Consider the following 26338-nt stretch of genomic DNA (forward strand, 5'->3'; position numbering starts at 1 on the left):
CTCTGATTTGAACCCAGCCTTGCTGGGAGGTACCATCAGTTCAGACAATGTTTGGGGAATTACCTTGGTCAGACCTCAAGAACTTTGTAAAAAGAAGAAGAAGAAGAAATGATTATTGACTCTTGCCTTGTTAAAAAAAAAAAAAAAAGATTTTTTATTCTTGTCTTGTGTCCATTGGCCACCGTCAAGGGGGGGGGGGGGGGGGGGGGGGCACCGTTACAAGCTGTTGTCACAGCTTGTTTCTGTTAGACCAGTGTGTCAGGTTTTTTTTGTATCCCTTGTTTTGGAAAGTCTGAATTTTGGGGTCCTTTGACCCCTCCTCAAGGGGGGGGTAATGTTATGAGCCACGGCTGTGGCTCATTCCTGTTTTGCATTTTTGGTTATGTATTTTATGTTATACTTCTGTTTCTGTTCCCCGTGGGTGTCATGGGGTGTTCGGAGCCCACCCTTAAAGAGAGGGTACTGTTATAAACCACAGGTAGTGGTTCATTCCTATTTTATGTTTATAAGTAGTCTTGCAGGCCAGGATTTCCCGTTGCTCTGGTTTAAGAAGATTCTTGTTTGCTGCCAGTGGTGAGTCTGTGTGATTGCAGCTTTTGTGTCGGTTCCTGTGTCGATTCCAGTGTCGATTCCAGTGTCTGAAACTGTGTCCTGCCGTGAAGCGTTCCTGTCCAGGAGTCCTGTGGCTTTGTCTGTGCCTGGTCGAATATCTGGCTTCTTGGTGTCCACCGGTCTGTCGTTTGGGATTCTGCCTGTCCTCCAGTTCTGAGAGTCTGTGTCGGCTACATTGGGGGTTCCTGTCCGTTTGCCAGTATTTGTACCGGTTCCATGAGTAGCGGCTTTGCCGCGTCCGTCGGCTTAGGCCGCAGTATTCTTTGGTTATAATTTGTTTCTGGTGTCTTGCAGAGGGTTCTCCTTGTGCTGTCACCGCCGGTACACAACGGTATTGTGTCGGCGAGTGGACAGCATTTCCTTTGCTGTTCTTTTCCTTTGGCTGCGTGCTGCACATATATTTAGGTTTAGGGTTGTTAGTATCCCCTAGCTTTCTGTTTGTTTTAGCTAAAGGTCCCCTTGTTATTATCCTGTCTCGGTTCACGCCTTGTCTCAATCTAAGACCTGGGGGCATCGGAGTTGGGCAGACCTAATCCGCCCTTCAAATGCAGCTGCCGTGGGCCCAAGAAACCATAGTCACTCAGGAGTGAACGGACCACACGGGTGAAACAATGGAGGTAGGGTGCTAGGGGCTATTTCCACACCACACCTTATTTCAGCGTCACGTTCTGGTGCTCTGGACTCACTACGCAACATCTTCCTTGTTCTGAGCACCAGGAACCTAACACCTACATTATCAATTCCAGGCCTTGTCTTTCGGACTGACCACGGCTCCTCGGATCTTCACCAAGGTCATGGCAGTCATGACGGCTCTTCTCCGCCATCAGGGTGTCAGGATCATGCCGTATTTGGACAACTTGCTGATCCTGGTGAACGCACCAGAGGTTCTCCTCAGTCATCTTGAACTGACAGTCCAATTCCTACAAGCCTACAGGTGGCTCATCAACTGGAAGAAGTCCTCGCTGCTCCCGGCTCAGAGCATGGTGCACCTGGGGGCATTGTTGGACACACACAACCAACAATTGTTCTTGTCTACAGAGAAGGTCCTGAAACTTCAGGACAGGATCAGATACTTTCCCTCTTGCCAGAGTGAGTCCGTACACTCGGCAATGCAAGTATTATGCCTCATGGTGTCATGGTAGAGTACGCTCAATTTCATTCCCGCCCTCTGCAGAGGTTAATCCTTTCCAAGTGGGACAGCCTGCCTAACCGGATCAGGTCTCAAATGATCTCCTTGACTCCGGAGGTTCGTCTGTCACTGAGCTGGTGGCTTCAGGACCAACAGTTGAGCAGGGGCTGTCCCTTCTGGATCTCCAACTGGGTCCTCCTGACAATGGACGCCAGTCTATGAGGTTGGGGCATGGTGTTGGAGCAACAATCTCTGCAGGGTCGGTGGACCAGGGAGGAATCTCTCCTCCCGATAAACATTCTGGAATTGCGGGCAGTGTTCAATGCATTGACACTGGCTCTGCCTCTGGTACAGAACAGGCCTGTTCAAGTACAGTCAGACAACGCCACCACGTTGTCATACATAAATCATCAAGGCGGCACTCAAAGCCACCTGGCAATGATGGAAGTGTAAAAAATCTTTTAATGGGCGGAACGCCATCTGTCAGCTGTATCGGCAGTGTCCTGTCAGCCATATCCGGGAGTCCTCAACTGGGAAGCGGACTTCCTCAGTCATCAGGATGTGCGTGCCGGAGAGTGGAGTCTTCTATTTAACTCCTTGTGGACAAGTGGGGCTTACCAGATGTAGACCTGATAGCGTCTCGACACAATCACAAGGTTCCCTTCTTCGGAGCAAGGACAAGGGATCCTCAAGCAGCATTCGAGGACGCACTGGCAATTCCATGGAACTTTCGGCTGCCATACGTGTTCCAGCCTGCCCAGGGTAATAAGAAAGTTCAAGCATGAAGGAGGAATACTACTTCTAATCGCTCCAGCGTGGCCCAGACGACATTGGTTCTCAGATCTGTAGGGTCCCTCGGTAGGGCGTCCTATTCTACTTCCTCAACGCCCAGACCTCCTCGTTCAGGGCCCTTGTGTCTACCCGGACCTGGCCAGACTGGCTTTGATGGCGTGGCTCTTGAAGCATCACTCCTGGGAGCAAAATGAGCCTGTAAACCAGCTTCGGCTCGGATTTATTACAGGGTCTGGAATTCTTACTTCACATGGTGTGCTGCTAAGAATTATGATGCATATACTTTCAAAGCTTCCAGACTTTTGGCTTTTCTTCAACAAGGCCTAGACTTGGGCCTTCGTTTGGGCTCCCTCAAGGTTCATATATCTGCCATGTCGGTGTGGTTTCAGAGAAAAATTGTGTCTCTTCCTGGCGTTCACACTTTCACTCAGGGTGTTCTACGGATTCAGCCTCCCTATGTCCCTCCTGTGGCTCCATGGGATCTGTCTGTCGTCTTAAATGCCCTGCAAGAGTCTCCATTTGAACCTCTTGAGTCTGTGGACCTTAAATGCCTTACGCTTAAGGTCGTATTTCTGTTGGCTATTGCCTCTGCTAGGAGGGTGTCGGACTTAGGCTCCCTGTCCTGTCGTCCACCCTTTCTGATTTTTCACCGTGACCGGGCTGTTCTTCGAACTCGCCATAGTTATTTGCCTAAGGTGATATCATCTTTTCACCTTAACCAGGAGATTGTGGTTCTGGCCTTCGCCTCTTCTGGTCTACCTTCCAAAGAAATATCTTTGGATGTGGTATGGGCTCTCCGTGTTTATTTGGAGAGGACTGCCTCCATCAGGAGGTCAGATTCCCTTTTTATACTTTTTGGTTTTCACATACGTGGCTGGCCTGCGAATAAGCAAACTTTGGCCAGATGGATTAGAATGGTGATTGCACAAGCTTATGCGCAGGCTGGGCTCCATCTCCTGCTGCTGTCAAGGCCCATTCTACTCGGTCGGTTGGACCTTCTTGGGCGGCCTGTCGTGGCGCGTCCGCAGAATAATTGTGCAAGGTGGCTACGTGGTCCTCTGTGAACACGTTCACCAGATTCTATGCCTTTGATACTTCTGCCTCCCAGGATGCTTCCTTTGGACGCCGGGTTCTTGTGCCTCCCAGGATGCTTCCTTTGGACGCCGGGTTCTTGTGCCCGCTACAGTGCGTTCCCTCCCATGAGGAACTGCTTTAGGACATCTTCGATGTTATTCCCTGTGGAATACCAGTGTACCCCGCTGCAGAAAAGGAGATTTATGGTAGACTTACCGTTGTTAAATCTCTTTCTACGAGGTACACTGGATTCCACAGGGCGCCCACCCTGACGCACTTAACTTCTTTGGATTTGTATGGCATTAGCCACTAGTCCCTTCTTCTGTCGTGAGAATGTGGTTCTGTATGATTAACATCTACCATCTCTTTACCTGCTACTGCATTGGACTGGTTAACAAAACTGAGCTCCAGTGCCTGGAGGCGGGGCTATAGAGGAGGCGGTGCAGTGCATCCTGGGAACAGTCAAAGCTTTAGCCTGTTGGTGCCTCGGATCAAGATCCAACTCTACACCCCGATGTTATTCCCTGTGGAATCCAGTGTACCTCGCAGAACGAGATTTAACAATGGTAAGTCTACCATAAATCTCCTTTTTCAGACCAGTGAGGACCTACAGATTCATGACAAGTTGATTAAAAATAAGAAGAAATAGTCTATTACTTTTACTTCCTCTCTACAACTATAGGATTTACTTTGTGAAGAATGGACCAAACCTGATCAGAAGTTAGAGGTTACATGCAGAGTGCAGAGTCTTTATCCTCCTCCTACTGAACAAATGAAAATGAGTCTCCACTCAATGTGGATATTCTCTCAGTGCACATATCCCAGACCACCACTATTCCAATTACCAATGCATCATCATCTAGGCATGGCTCATATAGGAAATATAAGGCCATCCTAAAGGTTTATGTAAGTTGGGCCTCTCTTAAACCCATCCAGGTCTCCTCTGAGCAGCCCCCCCCCCCCCCCCCCCCCCCCAAACCCCACATCTTACCTTGTGCCGGCAAGCGGTCCTTTCTGCTCTAGGATGCCACCGGGACGGTAGTACCACAGAGGATGATGGACCTGCTTGTCTGCACATGGTAACTACAATATACTCTGGGAACAGGGTGTGTGATGCTGGTCCCGTGTCCACCACATACCCTGCACCTATTATAAATTTGCCTATGGATAGAGTGATGTCCTACTTCTCCCCCTTTTTTATTGTTGTATGGGTCGGAGCATACGGGGCTTCCCCATTGTAAGTGGTGTGCGTGGTGTCTGCTGTGAGGTCACCCTCTTTCATCCCATTCTTTTGCAATTAAACAGTGTGACTTGTGTTTACAAAAACAAGTGCCAGGTAAATTTCCTAAACTGCACTTTTCAAAGTTGCCACATCTTCTGTGTTTTAGGTTGCTTGATTTATTGATGCAATAATATTAAATAAAAAAAAAATGTGTTTTGTATTTAATATTATCAACCCTTTAAATCCTGCAGCGGAAACTGACAAGATACAGCAGCTTTTTAAAGAGCTGCTCAGTAAATTTGCCCCACAATAATTATTCCAGTAGTTTGTGTGGGCAAAGCCCAAGGGCAGTGAGGGCATTGGCTTCTCATGCTTTTGTATTGTCTTTCAGGTATTTAAATGGTGAATGGTTAGAAAGGGATGACAAATTCAGAATTTGTTTAAAAGGATCAGTCAGGATTATATTCCTCGCAGATTGTGCAAAATGTTAATTATATTTAAAGTTCTTGTGCAAAATGTATTATACCAAGTTATGCCATCCAAATGTTTTCACTTTCCAGCTGAACATTCCGATACAGAATTACCATCCAGACATGAAACTGTCACTCCGTGTTCCCCCTCGTTGTCCACCTCTCCTCCACAAGCGACTCCTGAGAAGTTTCTAAACATTTCAGCATCCATGAAAAATATAAGCACACACTGGGCCCAGTGCAGTGACAGGTCAACACACAAGACTGGGAAAGAACATGATGTATGTGAGACTGATCAAGAATCATTATCTCCACCTCCTAGCAACGTGTCACTGGTAAAATAACTGTATTTCTTTCAGAACTATTTTATTGAATGTTTTGTGCATCTACTTACTGTCTCTGTCTGTTAAATACACTCCTGTTTAGTAGTGGGTCTTGAAGGAGTTTGTAATAGACAAGTTGTTTAACAAATAATTGGCAAGTACTTTATGTACTATTATTTTGTAGTTCTGCAAAAACCGACTTGTAGCTATCCTTCTGTACTCACTTCTATTAGAGCAAGTGTTTAAGAGATGATGAAGAGTTGTCTGACAACACTGAGATCAGTCACACTTATGGACTTCATTCGCATAATCATTTTGCATATGGGAGACTCAACCTGTAATGTGTTTGTTCCCAATTGAAAAGCATATCAATTAGCTCTTTTTCAGTGCTTCCAGGACAAAAGGACAGCTGAAATACGGACATAGTGGGTTCTAGCCGAAGGTGTGCAAACTTAGGGTCGGATTCAGAGATGGATGGAATTGCAGAGCTGCACACAAGTGGCTTTGCAATTCCGTCCATCAAAATACAAATGCAGCAGGAGGTATCTATATGAAATAGACACCTCCTGCATTCCATTTGCAATCCAAGTGCGTTGTCTATAGACTCTTCTGTTTCCGGGAACGCGGTCCAGGAACGCCCCCTCTCCACCTTCCAAAGCCGCAGTGTCAATCAAGCTGCGGCTTTGAAACACTGCAAGCTGACTCACAGATGTAAGGGCTGCACATGCGCAGAATACAACCTGCGCAGTCCTCCCACCATTGGAGATGTGCGCTAAGCATCAGGTTAGCGTACATCTCTGAATCAAGCCCTTAGTTTGTAATAAAGTCACTGGGACCACTTATGTTATATGAAAACCGATAAACTAAAATACAGTTATATATGGTAAAATACTATGTGTTTATGTTCCATGTATCGTAGTATCACTCTACTATAAGTGGTGTAAATGTTCTAGATACCATATTTCTATTAAGAAAATGTTAAACTTCAAATAGATACAAACAAGTAAATATACTGTAGATAGATTCCACTTGTGAGAGCTTACAGTCTAGGGCACAGGATCACAAACTTTCTTGCATCGTGGCACCCTAAGTATCAGCATTTTTATCATAGCACCAGTAAGTCAAAAGTTTCTCATTGAGAAATTCGGCAGACATTATTACATTAAGTAAATTGTGCTTACCTGTCATCTTTAGAGTCAGTTACTGTATGTAGTGGTGAACATGGTTGTTTAAACTTCTGTTTGTCCACATATCTTATTAATAGCAGCCAGCAGAACTGAATTCACATTAAACATAAATACCTTGATTTGGTCATGAACCACCAACCTGTGGAACCCATATAAGTTCCCTGTGGCATCCCAGGGTTCCACAGCACCCAGTTTGGGAACCAGTGGTCTAGAGGGTGTTGAGACAATGAGGCTGATTCTGAGTCAAAAGCAAATGGCACAATTGCACACAGCGCAGGAGCAGATGCGAACTTACACATCTTTGCTTATGTCCATCCTATTCTCGAACTGATGGGACATTTTTGGGGGCGGAAACTGGGCGGTTGCAAAGAGATTGCACGTAGCCACCCTGACTTATGGAAGTTTTGCAGGCGAGTGTCAAAAGTTCTGTGTGATTCTGAATTGTACGTATGGGAAGTGATGCCTGACAGATTTTATGTACCTAGCTTGGGGCTGGTACTAGTGCAGACAGTAATTATGTTGATTACAGCGTCTGGTGTAATATCACTGAGCGGCATGGCTTCCTGCTTGCAGACGCACAGACACCTGCATTAGCTAAACACTATCTTGCATTAGCATAAGGTAGTAAATCTGGCTTCTGCAGCTGGCCACAACTACAGCCACTTTGTGTACAACTCAGATTCAGCCCCAGTAGGTGCAAGAGGGACAGAATCGCTATGGGACTGGAGCTGGAAGAAGATGCAGGGGGAGTAGTGTCAGGGGAACGATGTTGTATAGTGGGGGAGGTTTGAGAGAGTGTTTGAAAGATGAAGGGTTGGACAAGAGTCTGGTCAAGTGAGGTGGGGTATTCCATAAATTATATGTCATACTAAAACACAAACTTAAATAAATAACGTTATATACAGTATGATAAAAAAAAAATGATGTAATTTATTCTCCATCCTTTATAGACCACTTTAAATCTGGATCACTCTACTATAAGTGGTGTAAATATTCTAGAAGATAAATTTAATGAGCAGAATTTGAGAACATCCTCACCCATTATAAGCAAAACTGTGATTCAAGCACATCAGGTAAAAAAAAGGTGAAAACATCACACTTAAAATAGTTGTTTATGATTTTATGCAAACAAAAATTTTATTATTTTCCCATATTAAATCATATTTGCAGTTAACGCCGCAACAGCTCCTTATTGTGATTGATTCACACCACACATTATTTATATAGGGTTCATCAATGTTATGCTATCTATGTGCCTGATTTGGAGATGTATTTTAACATGATGGTTTAGTTACATCTCTGATGTTTAGAGACCTGCGCATGTGTAGATCCCGCACTGCACATTTGCAGGTCTCTTTCTGAGATCGCTCGTAGTGCTCACAAACGCCAGCATGACTGACATGCTGCAGCCATTTGGGGGCAAGCAGGGGTGGTGCTGATTGCTTTTCCAGAAAACGGGGGTAGATGGCCCCGTTATCTAAGCCGGTGTTGATGATTTATTGTCCTCGCAAGTGGACAGGATGTGGTCATTTTAAGTGAGCTTATTCAGATGGCCAATGCTGCCACCGGTGATCCTATGCCATGTCTTTGGACGCAACACTCGGATCTGAGATGGTGGCAGGAGGCATCTTTTGCCTTTAGTCATCTCCAGCGACTATTAGCATGTTTTGGTATAGTGCTGCTTCTTTGGACAAAAGCACCCATCTCTTAATCAGATCCATCCCTCTTACCAACTGTGACATCTTTCTTCCATGTATCTGGAGAGGAAGTCATGGCCCTCATCTGTTCCTCACTCCCCTCCACTTGACCCTATTCCCTCCCGCCTCCTCCGCTACCTCTCTTTCTCTCACTGCCTGCTCCCGTCTTGCCCACCTCCTCAATTTCTCCCTCTCATCAGTCACAGTCCTCTCTGCCTTTAAGCATGCACTTTTCTCCCCTATTCTTAAAAAGAACCTACCCTTGATCCACACTCTCACCAACTATCGACCCATCTCTCTCCTCCCTTTTGCCTCCAAACTCTTTGAGCGTATTGTCTATAACCGCCTTTCTGCCTTTCTTTCCTCCCATTCACTGCTTGACCCATTCCAGTCTGGCTGCCGTCCTCTCCACTCCACTAAAACTACCCTCACAAGTCTGCAATGACCTCCTTTCTGATAAATCCAAGAGTCACTACTCTTTGTTTATTCTCCTTGACCTCTCTGCTGCTTTTGACTCTGTGGACAACCCTCTCCTGCAAATCCTTCATTCCCTTGGTCTGTGTGATACTGCCCTCTCTTGGCTATCCTCCTACCTCTCTGACCATTTATTCTCTGTCTCCTATCATAGCTCCACCCCCCCTCCCCCCCACTTCCACTAACTGTAGGTGTCCCCCAAGGTTCTGTTCTTGGTCCTCTCCTTTCACTGTCTATACATCCTCTTTATGTGAACTCATTAGCTCTTTTGACTTACAATATCATCTCTATGCTGATGATACTCAAATCTACCTTTTCTCCCCTGACCTCACACCTGCTCTCTTCACTCGTGTATCCAACTGTCTCTCTGCTATCTCTTCTTGGTTTCTATTATATTCCAGCCCTCCCGCACAACCTCACATCCCACAATTTCATTATCTATTGATGGCACTACAATCTCCTCTAGCCCCCAAGTATGCTATCTTGAAATAATCCTTGACTCCTCCCTCTCCTTCAAACCACACATTCAGCACCTCTCTCACAAACCTGTCATTTTCATCTCAAAAATATTTGCAGAATCGGACCCTTTCTCAACCAGGGAGCCACTAAGACCCTTATCCACTCGCTGGTCATCTCCAGACTGAACTACTATAATCTCCCCCTGACTGGCATCACTGACACCTACCTCTCTCCACTCCAGTCTATCCTCAATGCTGCTGCCCAGCTCATCTTCATCACCAAACGCAGATGGAGCCATGCTTATCTTGGCCTCTCTGCTGCGCCTAGGCACACCATGGTTTTTATTAGCATAATCCCTTCATCTATTGTTCTCAGCTGCAATACAATACAGAGAGAACAATACAGCAGGGGATTAAGTCATTACAGCAGGGGATTAAATCCGACTGCCCTGGCTCAATTAATCCTATTAAAGGCCAAGATAAGGATGGCTCCATCTGTACATCCACCTTCCCTCTCTTATAAGCCCTTCACTCGCTCCCATTCCCCTTCAGAATCTATTTCAAGCTTCTCACACACTCCTCTCCTAGTTACATTTCTGACCTTATCTCCTTTTACACACTGCCTCCCTACCTACTGACTACCTCCTCCCACTCCTACCTCCAGGATTTTGCACGTGCTGCTCCCTTTCTCTGTAATTCTCTACCCCTCCCCCTCAGACTCCCCACCTCTCTACATAACTTCAAACAGGCTCTCAAGACACACTTCTTCACTAAACCCAGCTGTCTCTCATCCTAAACCCTCTGTGGCCCATGCTCACTTTCTACCCCATCTGTGTCACCCCTGTCTGTGTGCCCCTCCCCCTTAGAATTTAACTTTCATGAGCAGGGCCCTTTTCCTCGTGCTTTTACGTCTCTTATCTAACCTATCTTCTGTTCAATACTCCCTTTGACGGCACCAAATCCCTCGGTTTTCTGCCACACTGATACTTATTTTAGAGCTGTTTACTGATGCAACTATGTTTATATACCCTGTACTTGTCCTATATTGTATTGAATTGTAAGTCACTGTCATAATGTTTTGCTTATTTGTTTACTCTGTAAATGGGGCGCTGCGAATCCCATGTGGCACTATAGAAATAAAGGAAAATAATAATTATTGTTTGATACAAAGATAAGGTTGGAGGTTTTTAAATATTATACTGAGATAAGGGAGGGGTGGGCAAAGGATTATATGTAAACACAGTGTTTACACTTCATACCTAAATTGCTTGTGATGCTCACACCATTATAGGATCAACGTAATAACCTAGTTTTATAGGATGTGAAATGATCATTGTGCTACATTACCTATTTTTGTGTAAATGTTGACAGTTAGAAACACATATGTGCACTGTGCCAGTGTGTAGTTGAATGTTTTTTTTTATAAAAATATTGGCTCAAGAAATTTCCTATTTGTTTCTAGGACAATAGTTGTACCTCGTTCCATTCAAAATCAATTGTGAGCAGAACTTGTAGCTCTGAAGTTACACATGTAAATATCCATGAATCTGGTATGTCCTGTAAATTATACTTTTAATGGTTTTGCCTGTAAAAGTTACTTACCCGTATATACTCGAGTATAAATCGACCCGAATATAAGCCGAGGCACCTAATTTTACCACAAAAACCTAGGAAAACTTATGGACTCGAGTATAAGCCTAGGTTGGGAAATGCAGCTCTAGCCGTACACAGCCCTCATACTGCCAGATATGCCCCCACAGTGCCAGATATGCCCTCATAGTGCCAGATATGCCCTCACACTGTTAGATATGCCCCCACAGTGCCAGATATGCCCCCACAGTGCCAGATATGCCCCCACAGTTCCAGATATGCCCCCACAGTGCCAGATATGCCCTCACACTGCCAGATATGCCCCCACAGTGCCAGATTTGCCCTCATAGTGCCAGATATGCCCCCACAGTGCCAGATATGCCCCCACAGTGCCAGATATGCCCTCACACTGCCAGATATGCCCCCACAGTGCCAGATATGCCCTCACACTGCCAGATATGCCCCCCACAGTGCCAGATATGCCCTCATACTGCCAGATATACCCCCACAGTGCCAGATATGCCCTCATAGTGCCAGATATGCCCCCACAGTGCCAGATATGCCCTCATACTGCCAGATATTCCTCCACAGTGCCAGATATGCCCTCATAGTGCCAGATATGCCCCCACAGTGCCAGGTATGCCCTCATACTGCCAGATATTCCCCCACAGTGCCAGATATGCCCTCATATGCCAGATATGCCCCCACAGTGCCAGATATTCCCCCTCAGTGCCACATATGCCCCCCCCAAGTGCCAAATATGCTCCCCCAGTGCCAGGTATACGGTAACTTACCCTCCGCCGCTCCTGCGCTGTCTTGTGAAGGAGAGACATGGAGGGCACAGCGTGCGCCTCTCCTGTGTCCCTCCTGCGTCTCCGGCGGCCGTGGCGGGTCTGTTAAATGAAGTGCCAGTTTGTGAGCCAATCAGAGCTCACGAACGGGTACTTCATTTAATAGACCTGCCGGAGACGCAGGAGGGACACAGGAGAGGCACGCGCGTTGTGCCCTCTGTGTCCCTCCTACCCACTGCACTGACTCGAGTATAAGCCGAGGGGGCTTTTTCAGCACAAAAAAAAGTGCTGAAAAGTCGGCTTATACTCGAGTATATACCGTAATTGATCCATTATTTAATTTTTCAGGGAAGAACTAAATAGTGAGTGATGGTGTGTTTTTTGAGGATGGGATGTGGCTTGCTTGTCTGTTATTAGAAGTGTCCCATCATCGTATGCTAGGAAAACAATACTAAAAGTAAAGCAACATGTTTTTATTTCATAATAACAAAAAATAAAATTTTCCAACTTACCATTAAATCCTTCTCTCTGATTCCATCAAAGTGTAAGGAACAATAGCTTTCAAAATAACTGATTTAATTTTGGCTCATCATCCTTTATTCCCCAATTGACTGTTGAACTAATCAGTTTTTTTTTTACTAACAAGTCCCAAAACTATGAGTAGAGTGTGATAGAATAAAAAGGAAGGAGTATACCTGCTCTTGAACAAACAGGTCTCCTAAAAAACATTCTTTGTGATGGTGTCACAATTGACTTTTTTAAGTTCATCATCCATCTGTGCTACCAGAAGCGCTGATGTCTCTATGCCCTGGGACCTTATTGAGGGTAGACAGATAATTTCTATTGCTCTGTTCCTGAGTCCTGTTGCAATGATTGACATTAATTGTGTGAACACTCTTAGCACTGTGGAGAGGCCAAAATGTAGGACTCATAATTGGAAGTGTTGATTGAGACCTGTGGCCTAATTCAGACCTGATCGCAACAGCAACATTTTTCTCTAATGGGCAAAACCATGTGCACTGCAGGTGGGGCAGATATAACATGTGCAGAGAGAGTTAGATTTGGGTGGGGTGTGTTCAAACTGAAATCTAAATTGCAGTGTAAAAATAAAGAAGCCAGTATTTACCCTGCACAGAAACAAAATAACCCACCCAAATCTAACTCTATCTGCACATGTTATATCCGCCCCACCGGAGGTGCACATGGTTTTGCAAATTAGAGAAAGATTTTGCTTTTGCGATCAGGTCTGAATTAGGCCCCTGATCACAAACCTTTGGAGGCTTTGGGGACCCTCCCAGACGGGAACATCTCCTAAATATTTTTATGTGATTTACCAAGGTGTGTAATTCTGTTCTCGGATCAACAGATCTTAGTCCCTAGTTTAGGAGATCTGCCCAGCTTTCCAAAGCCTTACAAACCATTCAGTGGCGTATCTATAATGGGTGGCCCTGGAGGGGGCCCACACCGCACACACTGCACCCCTTTCTTCAATAATTGCCTCTTTGGAATCCAGCAGCAGCTCTGCACAAATCATCAAGAAAATGGCGTAGTGGCCATTTTGTCAGCATTTTTCGAAGGCACTGTAGGAAAATCGCCATTGCACCATTTCCTTAGAGACCTGCACATTAGACAAGAGTCAACTATTGCACCTAGTGCTTAGAGCAGGCATGTCCAAACTGCGGCCCTCCAGCTGTTGTGAAACTACATATCCCAGCATGCCCTGACACCGTTTTGCTGTCAGAGAATGCTAAAGCTGTGTCAGGGCATGCTGGGATGTGTAGTTTCTCAACAGCTGGAGGGTCGCAGTTTGGACATGCCTGGCTTAGAGTCTACTATACTGCCGGCTAGAGAGGAGGGTGCCCAGACGGAGACTGCACATGGGTCCCCTCCTTTTTTAATATGTACCTGAGGCCAATTTAGTCTCAGTGAAGCAGCTGCTGCAGTGAATATACCCTTTATAATGACTTCCACCTTCCTATCTCTGCTGTCTCTAAAGGTAGCTGAATTATGAAGGGGAATAACTGTCACCTTTGCCATCCAGGCAATAGTAGCAAAGACCTTTGGAAAGGATTCCCATCTGTTCCCCGCCGCAGCTGGGAGAGGATAAAAAGAAATGGCTGCTGGAGACTTCAAATCTTTGCATTGTATGCAGCCAGATTTTGCTTAACAAATCTTCTAACTAAGAAGATGATGAAAAAAATGTGTCCCTGTATTGATTAAATAATGAAACATCTGGAGTTGCTTCTGTCTCTTGAATATTGAGCATTTTTCTGACTGCATGAACCCGATTATCCACCATTAAGGTGCTTCCCGGACCTCTTGGTTTTAGAATCCTCCTCAACCTTTCAAATTAATCAGCACACTCTCCTGGTGCATCCTCGTCACATCGTACTGCGACTTAGATGCATTTTCAGGTAAAAAAGACATGAGAAAAGACACCTGGTGCTAGCAGAGTTTTACGGGACCTGGCAATCAACTACAGCAACAATGTATGTCTTTTTTTGCTGTAAATGTCTTTGTCGCAGTGCATTGTGCATGAGGACACTCTGCTGGTTAATCTGATATATGACACTTGTATACAATACAATACAATACTGTATTTGTCATTAACAAGACAGTCATGAAATGTCAATGAAATTAACATATGAGCACCCTGTACAGTGCAACAAGCAATAAACATGTTTCATTTAAAAATTAACCCTGCTCCTTTTGTCCATTTAGCAAACGAACAGCTGTTGGAAAAAAAAACTGTTAAGCATACGCTTAGTGTGCACACGTACACTCCTAAAACATTTCTCGAAGATCAAGTAATTTGGATGATTCGGTTCAGCTAATATGCATCTGGCTCTTCTTAGCACTCTGTTTTCATAAAGATCCTTCATACAGGGAAAGGACACCCCAATAATCCTACTGGCAGTCCTAACCACACGTTCTATGGCAATCTGCTCGGCTACAGTACAATTCCCAAACCATACTGTGATCCCATAAGTCAGAACACTCTCTACTATACTTCGATAGAACCTAACTAACGTGTTCATACTCAGACAGCCTTAAGTCTCCTTAAAAAGAAAAGGCGCTGCTGTGCCTTCTTAATCAAAAAAGTGCAATTTAAGGACCAAGTTAGGTCACTAGCAATATACATGCCCAAAAATGTAAAAGAGGCCACCTCCTCAATTGGCTTACTGTCCAGAAATACAGGAAGTAATGGTCTTCTGCTGCCTCGTCTAAAATCAATTACCAATTCCTTAGTTTTAAACGTATTTAGGATCAAACAATTTTTTTTGCTCCATTCTAAATAATTTAAAACCTTGTGCCTATAAGCTTCCTCATCAATGTTACTAATCAGACCGACAACAGCTGTGTCATCAGCGAATTTCACCACCATAACATATTCAGAGGCTGAAAAACAATCATGCGTAAATAACGAGTATAATTATGGGCTCAGAACACACCCCTGTGGTACACCAGTTTTTACCTGAACCTCACCAGACACAGATTTACCTAACTTAACTTCTTGAGGTCTGTCAGTCAAAAAAATTTAAATCCAATTGCGCATAAACCCATTTAAGCCTAAATTAAAAAGTTTAAACATCAAAGATACTGGTATTATAGTATTAAATGCAGAACTAAAATCCACAAATAAAATTCTAACATATGTCCCCTTCTTCTGTAAGGTTCTGCACCTGGTGTAAGACAGTCAAAACTGCATCACCTGTAGAATGGTTCTCCCTATAGGCAAATTGAAAGGGATCAAAACTGGCAGAAAAGTAAGATTTAGGGGTATATTCAATAGGAGTCGGATCCATTCCAACATGCAGTTGTCGGAATGGATCCGACAACCCCTATTCAATGGACGGCCAAATCCGACTGTCGGATTTGGGCGTCCTGTCAGGCCGCTGCTGTCAGCGGCTGCAGATGCGCTGACAGCAGCGGCCAGGGGAGCAATGATCGGCGGCCGCGAGCGGGAGGGGCTGGCTGCGGGGGACATATGTGGAGCGGCGGGGGAAGGCACTTCAGGGAGAGAGGTGCGGCGGGGGGAGCTGAGATCGACGGCTGGTGGGAGGGGCTGGCTGCGGGGGAACATGTCTGCGGCGGAGGGGGGAGGCGCTGCAGGGAGAGAGGTGCGCTGGCCGGGGACGGCCAAGCACCTCTCTCCCTGCAGCGCCTCCCCCCGCCACCGCAGACATGTCCCCCTGCAGCCAGCTCCCCCCGCCGGTCGTCGATCTCAGCTCCCCCAGCCGCTGCAGCACCTCTCCTCACCTCAATCCGACTTGTTTTTTGTCTTGAGTTTGTCGGAAAAGGGGCCAAAACCTGTTAGATTTGGCCCCATTTCCAACAGAAGCAGTCTATTCCACCAATCCACATGTTTTCCGACAAGTCGGGAATTCCCAACTTGTCGGAAAAAATCAGCCCCTATTAAATAGGTCGGAACCCCTTCCGGCCTATTTCTGTCGGAAGCTGCCGTCTTTCCAACAAGACGGCAGCTTCCAACAGTTATTGAATACAGCCCTTAATATGACTTAACATCAGGCATTCGAAGCACTTCATAATCAACGATGTCAATGCAACAGGGTGATAGTCATCTAGACATTTAGGCACACTCTTTTTAGGTACAGGAATGATTTTTGTAGCTTTAAAACATTTAGGAATTATACAGACCTGTAGTGAAATATTAAATAACAACATAAAAATCCCAACTAATTGATCACTACACTCTCTGAGAATTTTTCCTTGAATCCCATCTGGGCCAGCAGCTTTACCTATGCTAACACCTCGAGGACACTTCAGAACATCTTGTTCATATAATACTATAGGGACCTCACCCGATCTAGGCCCTCATTCCGAGCTGTTCGCTCGCTAGCCGCTTTTCGCAGCAGTACACACGCTAAGCCGCCGCCCTCTGGGAGTGTATCTTAGCTTAGCAGAATTGCGAACGAAGTATTCGCAATATTGCGAAAAGATTTTTCTGTGCAGTTTCTGAGTAGCTCGAGACTTACTCTTCCAGTGCGATCAGTTCAGTGCTTGTCGTTCCTGGTTTGACGTCACAAACACACCCAGCGTTCGGCCAGACACTCCTCCGTTTCTTCAGCCACTCCCGCGTTTTTCCCAGAAACGGCAGCGTTTTTTCACACACTCCCATAAAACGGCCAGTTTCCGCCCAGAAACACCCACTTCCTGTCAATCACACTCCGATCACCAGAACGAAGAAAAAACCTCGTAATGCCGTGAGTAAAATACCAAACTTCTTAGCAAATTTACTTGGCGCAGTCGCAGTGCAAACATTGCGCATGCACAATTAGCGGAAAATCGCTGCGATGCGAAGAAAATTACCGAGCGAACAACTCTGAATGAGGGCCCTAGTCTCAACAGCTTTGACAGTAGTCAAGTTATTCTTGTCAAATCTGAAATAAAAAACATTTAGATCTTCCACCAGAGTACTATTTGCTACAATAGACTCCACCTTTTTCGGTTTGTAATCGGTAATATCTTGCAAGCTCTGCCACATACTCTTAGAATCATTACACTGTTTAAACTTGTCCTCCATTCTTTTAGAAAACTAAATTTTTGCCTTTTTAATCCCTCTCCTCAAATCTGCCCTAGCTACTGTATATACGACTCTGTCCTTCATTTTAAAGGCCCTATCCCGAGCCCTTATTAGAGAACTCACCTCACCATTCAACCGGGGTTTCTCATTTGCAATCTCATATATTGTGTGTGACTGAATCTGTATATGGAGCAGAACACAACTCATATTGGAAAAAAGCAGCGGCTCATACATTATAGCACTTCGTATACAGATTGAAACTCAGTTGCACAAATATATATAAGTGTCATGTACCAAATTAATCAGCAGTCTCCTTGTGCACCCTAGCATCATTGTATTGTGAATACAATGCATTATCGACAAAAAAGACTCCCAACGCTAGAAGATTCTTACGCCACCTGGCATGCCAAGAGGGGCTGTTTGATGTGACTGCAGCAAAGATGTATGAAGACATATCTGTAACATACTTTTGACAGTTTTAGCTTCGAATGGTTGTCGGGATTCCAACATCAAATCCAACTAAGAACCATTTATAGTGTTAGTGTGTGCATGCACAGAAGCATGGTTGGAAACCATTGAACACCCACAGTTCAATGGAAAATTTTATTTTATTGAATCAGGAACATCAGTGGTTGTTAACCACCGGCTTCTGATGTCCATCCCTCCTCAGTGTCCCTCTTCCAGCCTATTGGGCTCTAACTAAAGAGAAAGCTCTCCAACACCCACACCACTCCTAAATAGCTGTAAAAGACCACAGCTTCAAATGTGACTCACTGTTGTATAAGAAATGGGAGACTCTTACCTGACCACTGTGGTCTCTGCTTTGTCAGGAGTCCCAAGCAGTCCAGTGACAGCAGGTGACTCAAGAATCCCGGGCATCTGCCTGCGAAAGCAGTGGCCAAGTCCCCCCAGAGGTGTGCCATGGTGAGAAAGAGGCTAATGGTGTAGGAAGAAAGTTTTTCGTTTTTTTTACACTTCACTCAAGATGTCCCCCGTGTTGAGGGTGATGCCAAGTGAAAAAAAAAATAGAACAAAATTGAAATCAGATGTTCCTGAGGAGGCTTCAGAAAATAACACCCACCAATACAGGGCACAAATTAAAAACTGATTAACTCAGCAGCCAAACGTAGGGAAAAAAGGGCCTGGGAGACCCAGTTAAACCTGTTAGTTTGAAAGTGACCAGGCTTTGCAAGACCAGCTATTCTCCAGTGTCCCCCATATGAAGAAATTTATGTGTGCATTTAAAAGCACTAATGAATAGTGTCAGGCATGAGTGCCAGGAGCTTATCAATTAGCCACGCTGTAAACTCGTGACTAGAGGACTTCTGGTTGCACCCTTTCTGAGGTACGAGCAGAAAGCTATCAAAACTAAAGCCGCAATGTAAGTTGCTGGCTTACCACCTGCACTAAAAGCATCGTGCCCGCCACTTAAGCCGGAGAATGCCGTTTACCGTGGCTAAACGACATTCCTTAGGCACGGTAACCTGCATCCCCCACTATTCAATATTGCATTTAATTGAATTCTCTCATTTTGAAGGGTGCACTGTACTAACGTGTAAATGTTACATAAAAGACCAACCTCCTACTACAGTAAAACCACCCTTTATGTTATATTAAACTTCCCTTTCTTCTAATAAAATGTATTGTGGACTTTAAGCACTGATAACATTTTGTACCTGTCGACCATTTGTATCTGTCGACTTAATGATTGTCGACTATAACATTGTTGATCCACTGATCCATACCCATTATGTACAGCAATGGTTTTATTTCACTTGTGATTGTGTGAGGAGACCTGGAAAACGTGAACTGATGGGGGTCCTTGTGGACCAAGTTTGGTAACCACTGGTGTACAGCTAGACAGTCCAAAATACTATATTATATAATGAAAGTTTAAAATGATAGCAGATTGGGAATATTTTAGAACTGGTAAAAAAAAAAAAAAAATCATGGGTGGGATATAATGCTGCCTGAGTTCGGCCGTGCGGGGTGGGGTGACCATTACATTTTTTTCAAAGTAATAGTAAGATGCAAAAGTAACAGGTAAGCAGCTGGACCAGTCCGAAGCAGATCTGTCTTCTCCATGCTGGAAGAGGTCTCCACTGCAGTTTCCAGTGAATCAAAACGAATCCCACGCATCTTGTGCTTGATTTGTGGGAACATGAAGAAGTCACTTGGAGCCAGATCTGGACTGTATGGCGGGTGACCCTGCACCCAGGGTTAGGGGAGTATGTATACTTTTTTTTTTATCCATGTAACAGGATTCTACATGAACAAGAGAACCAATCAGCACCAGGGACAAGGTTAGTATAGCGTGAGTGTATTTATTAAAGTTTTTCATTTCTGCACCATGTAAGTACTGTGTTTATTTTAATATTTATAGGGGAACTATAGGTACCAGCAGATCCTTAATGCCCAGCATGCTGGTACTTGTAGTTCTTCAAGTGTCGACATGCAGGGGAGACTTGCTGGGACTTGTAGTCCTCCTGTAATGGACAGTGTTATTTAAATGTATATTTGACTGATTGCTATCAATTCCATAGCCACCGCCCAAGGGTGCGGGGGATATCCCTGGGCTTCAGCCTAGTCTTGGGGTATACTAGAGAGGGGGGACCCCTTTATTGACAAACAATATAGAACAATAGACAACCTACTTCATATTTGATCATAGAATACAGTAGAATAGCATACAAATAAATAATGGACAACTTAAAAAATCCACTATCTGATTACTCACATAACAAACTCCTCCAAGAAAATAAGCTTATGTGTATGTACAAAAAAATAGAGTACACATTGTCTAACCTCACCTTTAATAGCTAGGAAATGTACTGTTTGCTTTTTATAATAGTCTTTTAACCCTGTTGTCACTACATACAGGTGTCACATTAAATAACACCAGATCATACCTCAAACTCAAACAACATGAGAATATTGACACAGAAGAAAGAAGCTATGAAGTTAAACCCAAGAAAATAAAACTGCTTCCTCGTAGGTTATTCTCATCTACAGATAAAAAGGAGACCAAAGGTGAGCAGACACTTGTTGCTGATTCATCCAAATGCTACTTTTAATCTGTCCCTATGCTGATCACATTGCCAGGGCCATAACTACGGTGGTACAGCTGGTGCTCCCTCAGAGAGCGCAGATTGCCCTGAAGTGTACTTGCCTACTTTTTAATGTTCCTCTCTGGGAAAAGCTTGGAAAGGAGACGCAGCAGGTCACTTCGGGGGGCGGAGGACATGCCCCCAAGACAGGGTAATGACCGCAGATAGTGGGTAGGGGCGGTGCTAAATTACATTTATTCATGTTTTTTAGCCCTGCGCCTTCACACCACCACTGCATTTTCAATGCTTTTATCCTCATCCTGCCACTTCACTAGGACGCGGGCAGGATGTGGTAGAGCCTGGGCTGCAGAGGATTACCCTAAAACCAAAATTGTCCCGCAGCTTCCAGGAGGAGGCAGAACCAGCCACCACTGCAATGTCCATATTCCGGGCCCGCTGTAATGTTTCCTTCTGAGCTGTGTCAGCCCTTTGAGCAGTGCCTTTCAGTGCTGAGGAGCAAGCCATTGTGCAGTGGGAGCTGTGTCAGTGAGGCAGCGGGTAACTGATACACCTTTCACATCGCACAAATAACCCGGTATCGACACGGCATATTGCCGTGTCGACACGGGTCAGTGTGCGATGTGAAAGCACTTTCGGCGAATTAGCGGGTCACCTGACCCGGTAATTCAACCCGGTATAAAAGAAGGATTATACCCGGGTTAAATACCGGGTCAGGCGCAGTGTGAATGGGAGCCGCGTCGATGCGACACGGTTCCCATTCACAGCATAGGGAGAGGCGGCGCAGGAGATGAGCTCATCTCCCAGCGCCGCCTCCACCACCGCCCCTGCTGCTGCTGCGGCTCCCCCCCCCCCCCCCCGCTGCTATGGCAACCGACCCGTTTCTCTTACCGGGTGGGATCCGGCATTTGCGATGTGAAAGCGGTATGAATGTATCTGCTTGGTGAGTCACCCTATGGGAGTGGGGGGGGGGGGGGGTGCTGACAGCTTAAATCACAGACAAAAAACACTGGAGCACTGATAGATCAGGCTTAGGCAGATGGGGGAGGCAGGTTATTTGAATTCAGCTTTTAAAGACCAACAAATTATTTAATATGTCAATAAGGGGCACTACTGTGTGGCATAATATGAATAAAGAGTACTACTTTGTGTAATAATGTGTATAAGGGATATTACTGTGCGGCATAACGTGATTAAGGGGTATTACTGTGTGGTGTAACATGAATAGGGGGTACTGCTGTGTGGCATAACGTGAATAAGGGTTACTACTGTGTAGCATAATGTGAATAATGGTTACTACTGTATGGTGTAACATGTATAAGGAGTAATGTGCGGTGTAATGCTTATAAGCAGAGGTGTAGCGAGGCGCCATATTGCCCAGAGCAAGCATATGTTTTGGCGCCCCCCTTCCCTGTACTGAATGGGAGGGGGTGGTGGCATGTTACATTTGAAAAGAAACAATATATAAAAATCCTAAATTAGTGACAGGGCTGGTTCTAGACCTTGTGGCGATCATGGCAAAAGTTTTGGGTACAGAAAGAGGTGCTGCAGCAGCTGCTGCATAGAGAGAGGTGCTGCAGCAGCCAGGGCAGAGAGTGGTGTAGCAGAACAGAAGTAACCCTGCTGCACAGCTACAAGCACACAGTGAAACATATAAAGAGGGCGGGCAGAGCTCCGGCATGTGCCAGCTTTTAGTATCTCCTGCTGTCGCCTCTGGCCTGTCCTCAGGGCCGGCGCCACCACTAGGCAGCTTTAGGCAACTGCCTATGGGCGCCGGCACTTGGAGGGCGGCGCTGAGTGAAGCAACAAAATCAATGATGTCACAGACTCACAGGATCTGCACTGCGCTCACTGCGAGGGATGTATGGCGCCTGCTCACCCGGTGTCAGTGTTTTTTGTGTGGAGGAGCTGAAGCTGCTGCAGTGCAAGCTGTCTAACACTGCAGCTGCCACCACGGAGGATGTAGCAGAGGAGGCCAAATCCTGGCCCTGCCTGCTCTGACCTGGCTGGCTCCCGATTCGCGTGTATTTAGGGGGCGGGGCCTAATGCCGCGAAGTCCCACCCCCATCACAGACCTGTTCACCTCTAGTCGGTATCCTCCTTTACAGCTGTGAGTCTTTATTTATATATGTGCTACTGCTGCAGTGTGATTACACCGTGTGTCACCCAGTGCACTATATGTGTGCATTATATCTTATATACTGTACTGTGTATATTATATACACAGCAGTGTGACTAAGCTGTGTTCAGTGGTGTAACTAGGGGTCCGCAGCCACTGCGCTCGCTTGGGGGAGCGCAGGGCTGCCGGGCGCCCTAGCTGCCACTGATCTCTGCTGGGAAGGAGGGACACGGAGGGCACAGCGCGCGCCGCTCCTGAGTCCCTCCTGCGTCTCCGGCGTGTCTATTAAATTAAGTGCCCGTTCGTGAGCTCTGATTGGCTCACGAACCGGCACTTAATTTAACAGAGACGCAGGAGGGACACAGGAGAGGCGCGCACTGTGCCCTCCGTGTCCCTCCTTCACAAAACAGCGGAGGAGCGGGGGTGAGTTGTACCTAGCACTGGGGGAGCATATTTGGCACTGGGGGAGGGGGAGCATATTTGGCACTTGGGAGGGCATATGTGGCACTGAGGGGGCATATGTGGCATTGGGGGAGCATGTTTGACACTGGGGATATATGTGTACCTGGCACTGGGGGGGGGCATATTTGGCATTGGGGGCATGTGTGTACCTGGCACTGTGGGGGAATATTGGCCCTGGGAGCATATGTGGCACTGGGAGCACAGCCCTAGCAACAACCATTACCCCTAGCAACGAGCATGACACCCAGTGCATGAAACCCCTGGCAACGAGCATGAAACCCAGTGCATGAAACCCCTGGCAACGAGCATGACACCCAGTGCATGAAACCCCTGGCAACGAGCATGACACCCTGAGCATGAAAACCCCTGGCACGTGCATGGAACCAAGATTATGAAACCCCTGGCAACAAGCAGGTAATTTAAAAGTAATTAGAAGCCTTACTGTAGGACTTAATGTGTAATGGGCATTGCGGTGTGTGGCATAATGTATCACGGACATTGCGGTGTGTGTCATAATGTGTACCTGGCACTGTGGGGGAATATTGGCCCTGGGAGCATATGTGGCACTGGGAGCACAGCCCTAGCAACAAGCATTACCCCTAGCAACGAGCATGACACCCAGTGCATGAAACCCCTGGCAACGAGCATGACACCCAGTGCATGAAACCCCTGGCAACAAGCATGACACCCAGTGCATGAAACCCCAGGCAACGAGCATGACACCCTGAGCATGAAAAACCCCTGGCACGTGCATGGAACCAAGATTATGAAACCCCTGGCAACAAGCAGGTAATTTAAAAGTAATTAGAAGCCTTACTGTAGGACTTAATGTGTAATGGGCATTGCGGTGTGTGGCATAATGTATCACGGACATTGCGGTGTGTGTCATAATGTGTCACAGGCATTACGGTGTGTGGCATACTATATCACCGGCATTGTGGTATATGGTATAATGTCTCAGGGGCATTGCAGTGTGGCATAATGTATAACGGGCATTGCGGTGTGTGGCATAGGGTATAACGGGTATTGCGGTATGTGTCACAGGCATTACGGTGTGTGGTATACTATATCACGGGCATTGCGGTATGTGGTATAATGTCTCAGGGGCATTGCAGTGTGTAGCATAATGTATCACGGACATTGCGGTGTGTGTCATAATGTGTCAGGCATTACGGTGTGTGGCATACTATATCACGGGCATTGTGGTATGTGGTGTAATGTCTCAGGGGCATTGCAGTATGTGGCATAATGTATAATGGGCATTGCGGTGTGCTGCATAGGGTATAACGGACATTGCGGTGTGTGTCATAATGTGTCACAGGCATTACGGTGTGTGGCATACTATATCACGGCCATTGTGGTATGTGGTATAATGTCTCAGGGGCATTGCAGTGTGTGGCATAATGTCTAACGGGCATTGCGGTGTGTGGCATAGGGTATAACGGGCATTGCGGTATGTGTTACAGGCATTACGGTGTGTGGTATACTATATCACGGGCATTGTGGTATGTGGTATAATGTCTCAGGGTCATTGCAGTGTGTGGCATAATGTATAATGGGCATTGCAGTGTGTGGAATAGGGTATAACGGACATTGCGGTGTGTGTCATAATGTGTCAGGCATTACGGTGTGTGTATATATACAGCAGCAATATACCCATGAGCGGCACTCAGAGACTGAAACAGCTTGGAATTAGTGAAACATACTAAGTGCTTTAATCCATCACATCAGCTTGTAATCCAACGTTTTGGCAAGGTGCGCGTCTCTCTCTCTTTTGCCCTCTTCCTGACACTGTCTCCCTGACACTCAATCTCTCCCTGATACTATCTCTCTCACTCTGTGACACTGTCTTCTCCCTCTCTGCCTGAAATTGTCACTCCCTGACACTGTCGCTCTCTCCCTGACTCTCTATGTCTGGGGCCCGTCTCTGCCTCCCCCTCATGGGGATGGGGGGGGGGGGGGGGGCACTGAAGATTTGCCTAGGGTGCTGAGAAACCTTGCACCGGCCCTGCCTGTCCTATTCCATACCTAGGCCCAGATTTATCAAGCCTTGGAAAGTAATAAATTGCACGGTGATAAAGTACCAACCAATCAGCTCCTAACTGCTATGTTACAGGCTGTGTTTGAATGACAGGAGGTGATTGGTACTTTTTTCACTGTGCAATTTATTATCACTCTCCAAGGCTTGATCAATCTGGGCCCTACTCTCCGAGTCCGATACAGTGTGCGGCCCTCTGCTTCTCCTCCTCCTGCTCTGCAGCTGCCAGTACAGTGGTCCGCGGAGGGAATGGTGGGCAGCAGTGCCACCGGAGCCACCCTCGCTACACCCCTGCTTATAAGGTTGCACTACTTTGTGGTGGAATTGAATTGGGGGGTACGATTATGTGTTCACAAAATTTCATAATCATGTGATTGCTTCCAAATATATGCAATATATCACAAATTCAACACTTATGTCAGCCTTAAGTTAAATTAAGAGCTGTATGCCAGATTGCAGTGTGCACTATGTTCTGTTATGCTTGGCCCATTTACATTATTGAAGACTAGTAAAGGGATCTGGCATATGCTGGGTCACTTCAGTCCACCTCCTGCTCTGCCCTGCCTCTTTCCACTCAGTCCCTATAGAGTACTTAATCTGTTCCCGGCACCCACAGGGTGGTTCTTCTCCATCCTCTAAGGCAGGGGTTCTCAAACTCGGTCCTCAGGACCCCACACAGTGCATGTTTTGCAGCTAACCCAGCAAGTGCACAGGTGTATTAATTACTCACTGACCCATTTTAAAAGGTCCACAGGTGGAGCTAATTATTTCACTTGTGATTCTGTGAGGAGACCTGCAAAACATGCACCGTGTGGGGTCCTGAGGACCGAGTTTGAGAACCTGTGCTCTAAGGTATGTCCCATAGCTGCAGTGGGAGCTATTTTATACTAAGGCATGCGCCCCAGCTCCTACTGTACATGCTGAAAACAGGAAAGACCTTAGCAAATTATTATATATATGCTACATAAGTACAGATGTAGCCACCTTTATCTTGACCGATTCTCCGCCTAGACGGACGTTTAGTCACGCTAAGGCGATAGCTGAGTTTAATCACAGGCAGGCGCGTTGAGGCGATTCTAGATACTCAGCATGCATTACACATCACCACCACTGGGTGGCTAATGCTCCACTAATCCAGTACTTTCGATCGTACAGTATAGCGGCGGATTGATCTACAGCTCTGGCAATTGGTCAGTGACGACTGTAGTGTTAATACTGTAGATGGTGACATACTATATGTGTATGGAGTATGTGTATGGAGACGCAACTAATTGTGGAAAAGGAAGAATG

At 46.0% G+C, this 26338-nt stretch overlaps 1 protein-coding gene across 9 annotated transcripts in view; it reads left to right on the forward strand.

Moving 5' to 3' along the window:
- SYCP2 (synaptonemal complex protein 2) overlaps positions 1 to 26338 on the forward strand; it is a 1046702-nt gene that overhangs the window by 940914 nt on the left and 79450 nt on the right. For 8 of the 9 annotated variants that reach the window (XM_063959338.1, XM_063959339.1, XM_063959344.1 and 5 more), the window contains 4 exons: positions 5390 to 5634; positions 7760 to 7882; positions 10901 to 10988; positions 20245 to 20394. In XM_063959338.1, the coding sequence (XP_063815408.1) occupies positions 5390 to 5634; positions 7760 to 7882; positions 10901 to 10988; positions 20245 to 20394 (606 nt within the window). The remainder of the gene's footprint in view (positions 1 to 5389; positions 5635 to 7759; positions 7883 to 10900; positions 10989 to 20244; positions 20395 to 26338) is intronic. The other variant, XM_063959341.1, reaches the window with a different exon arrangement.

Source organism: Pseudophryne corroboree, chromosome 3 (genome assembly GCF_028390025.1).
Source record: "Pseudophryne corroboree isolate aPseCor3 chromosome 3, aPseCor3.hap2, whole genome shotgun sequence".
In the NCBI taxonomy this organism is placed as follows: Eukaryota; Metazoa; Chordata; class Amphibia; order Anura; family Myobatrachidae; genus Pseudophryne; species Pseudophryne corroboree.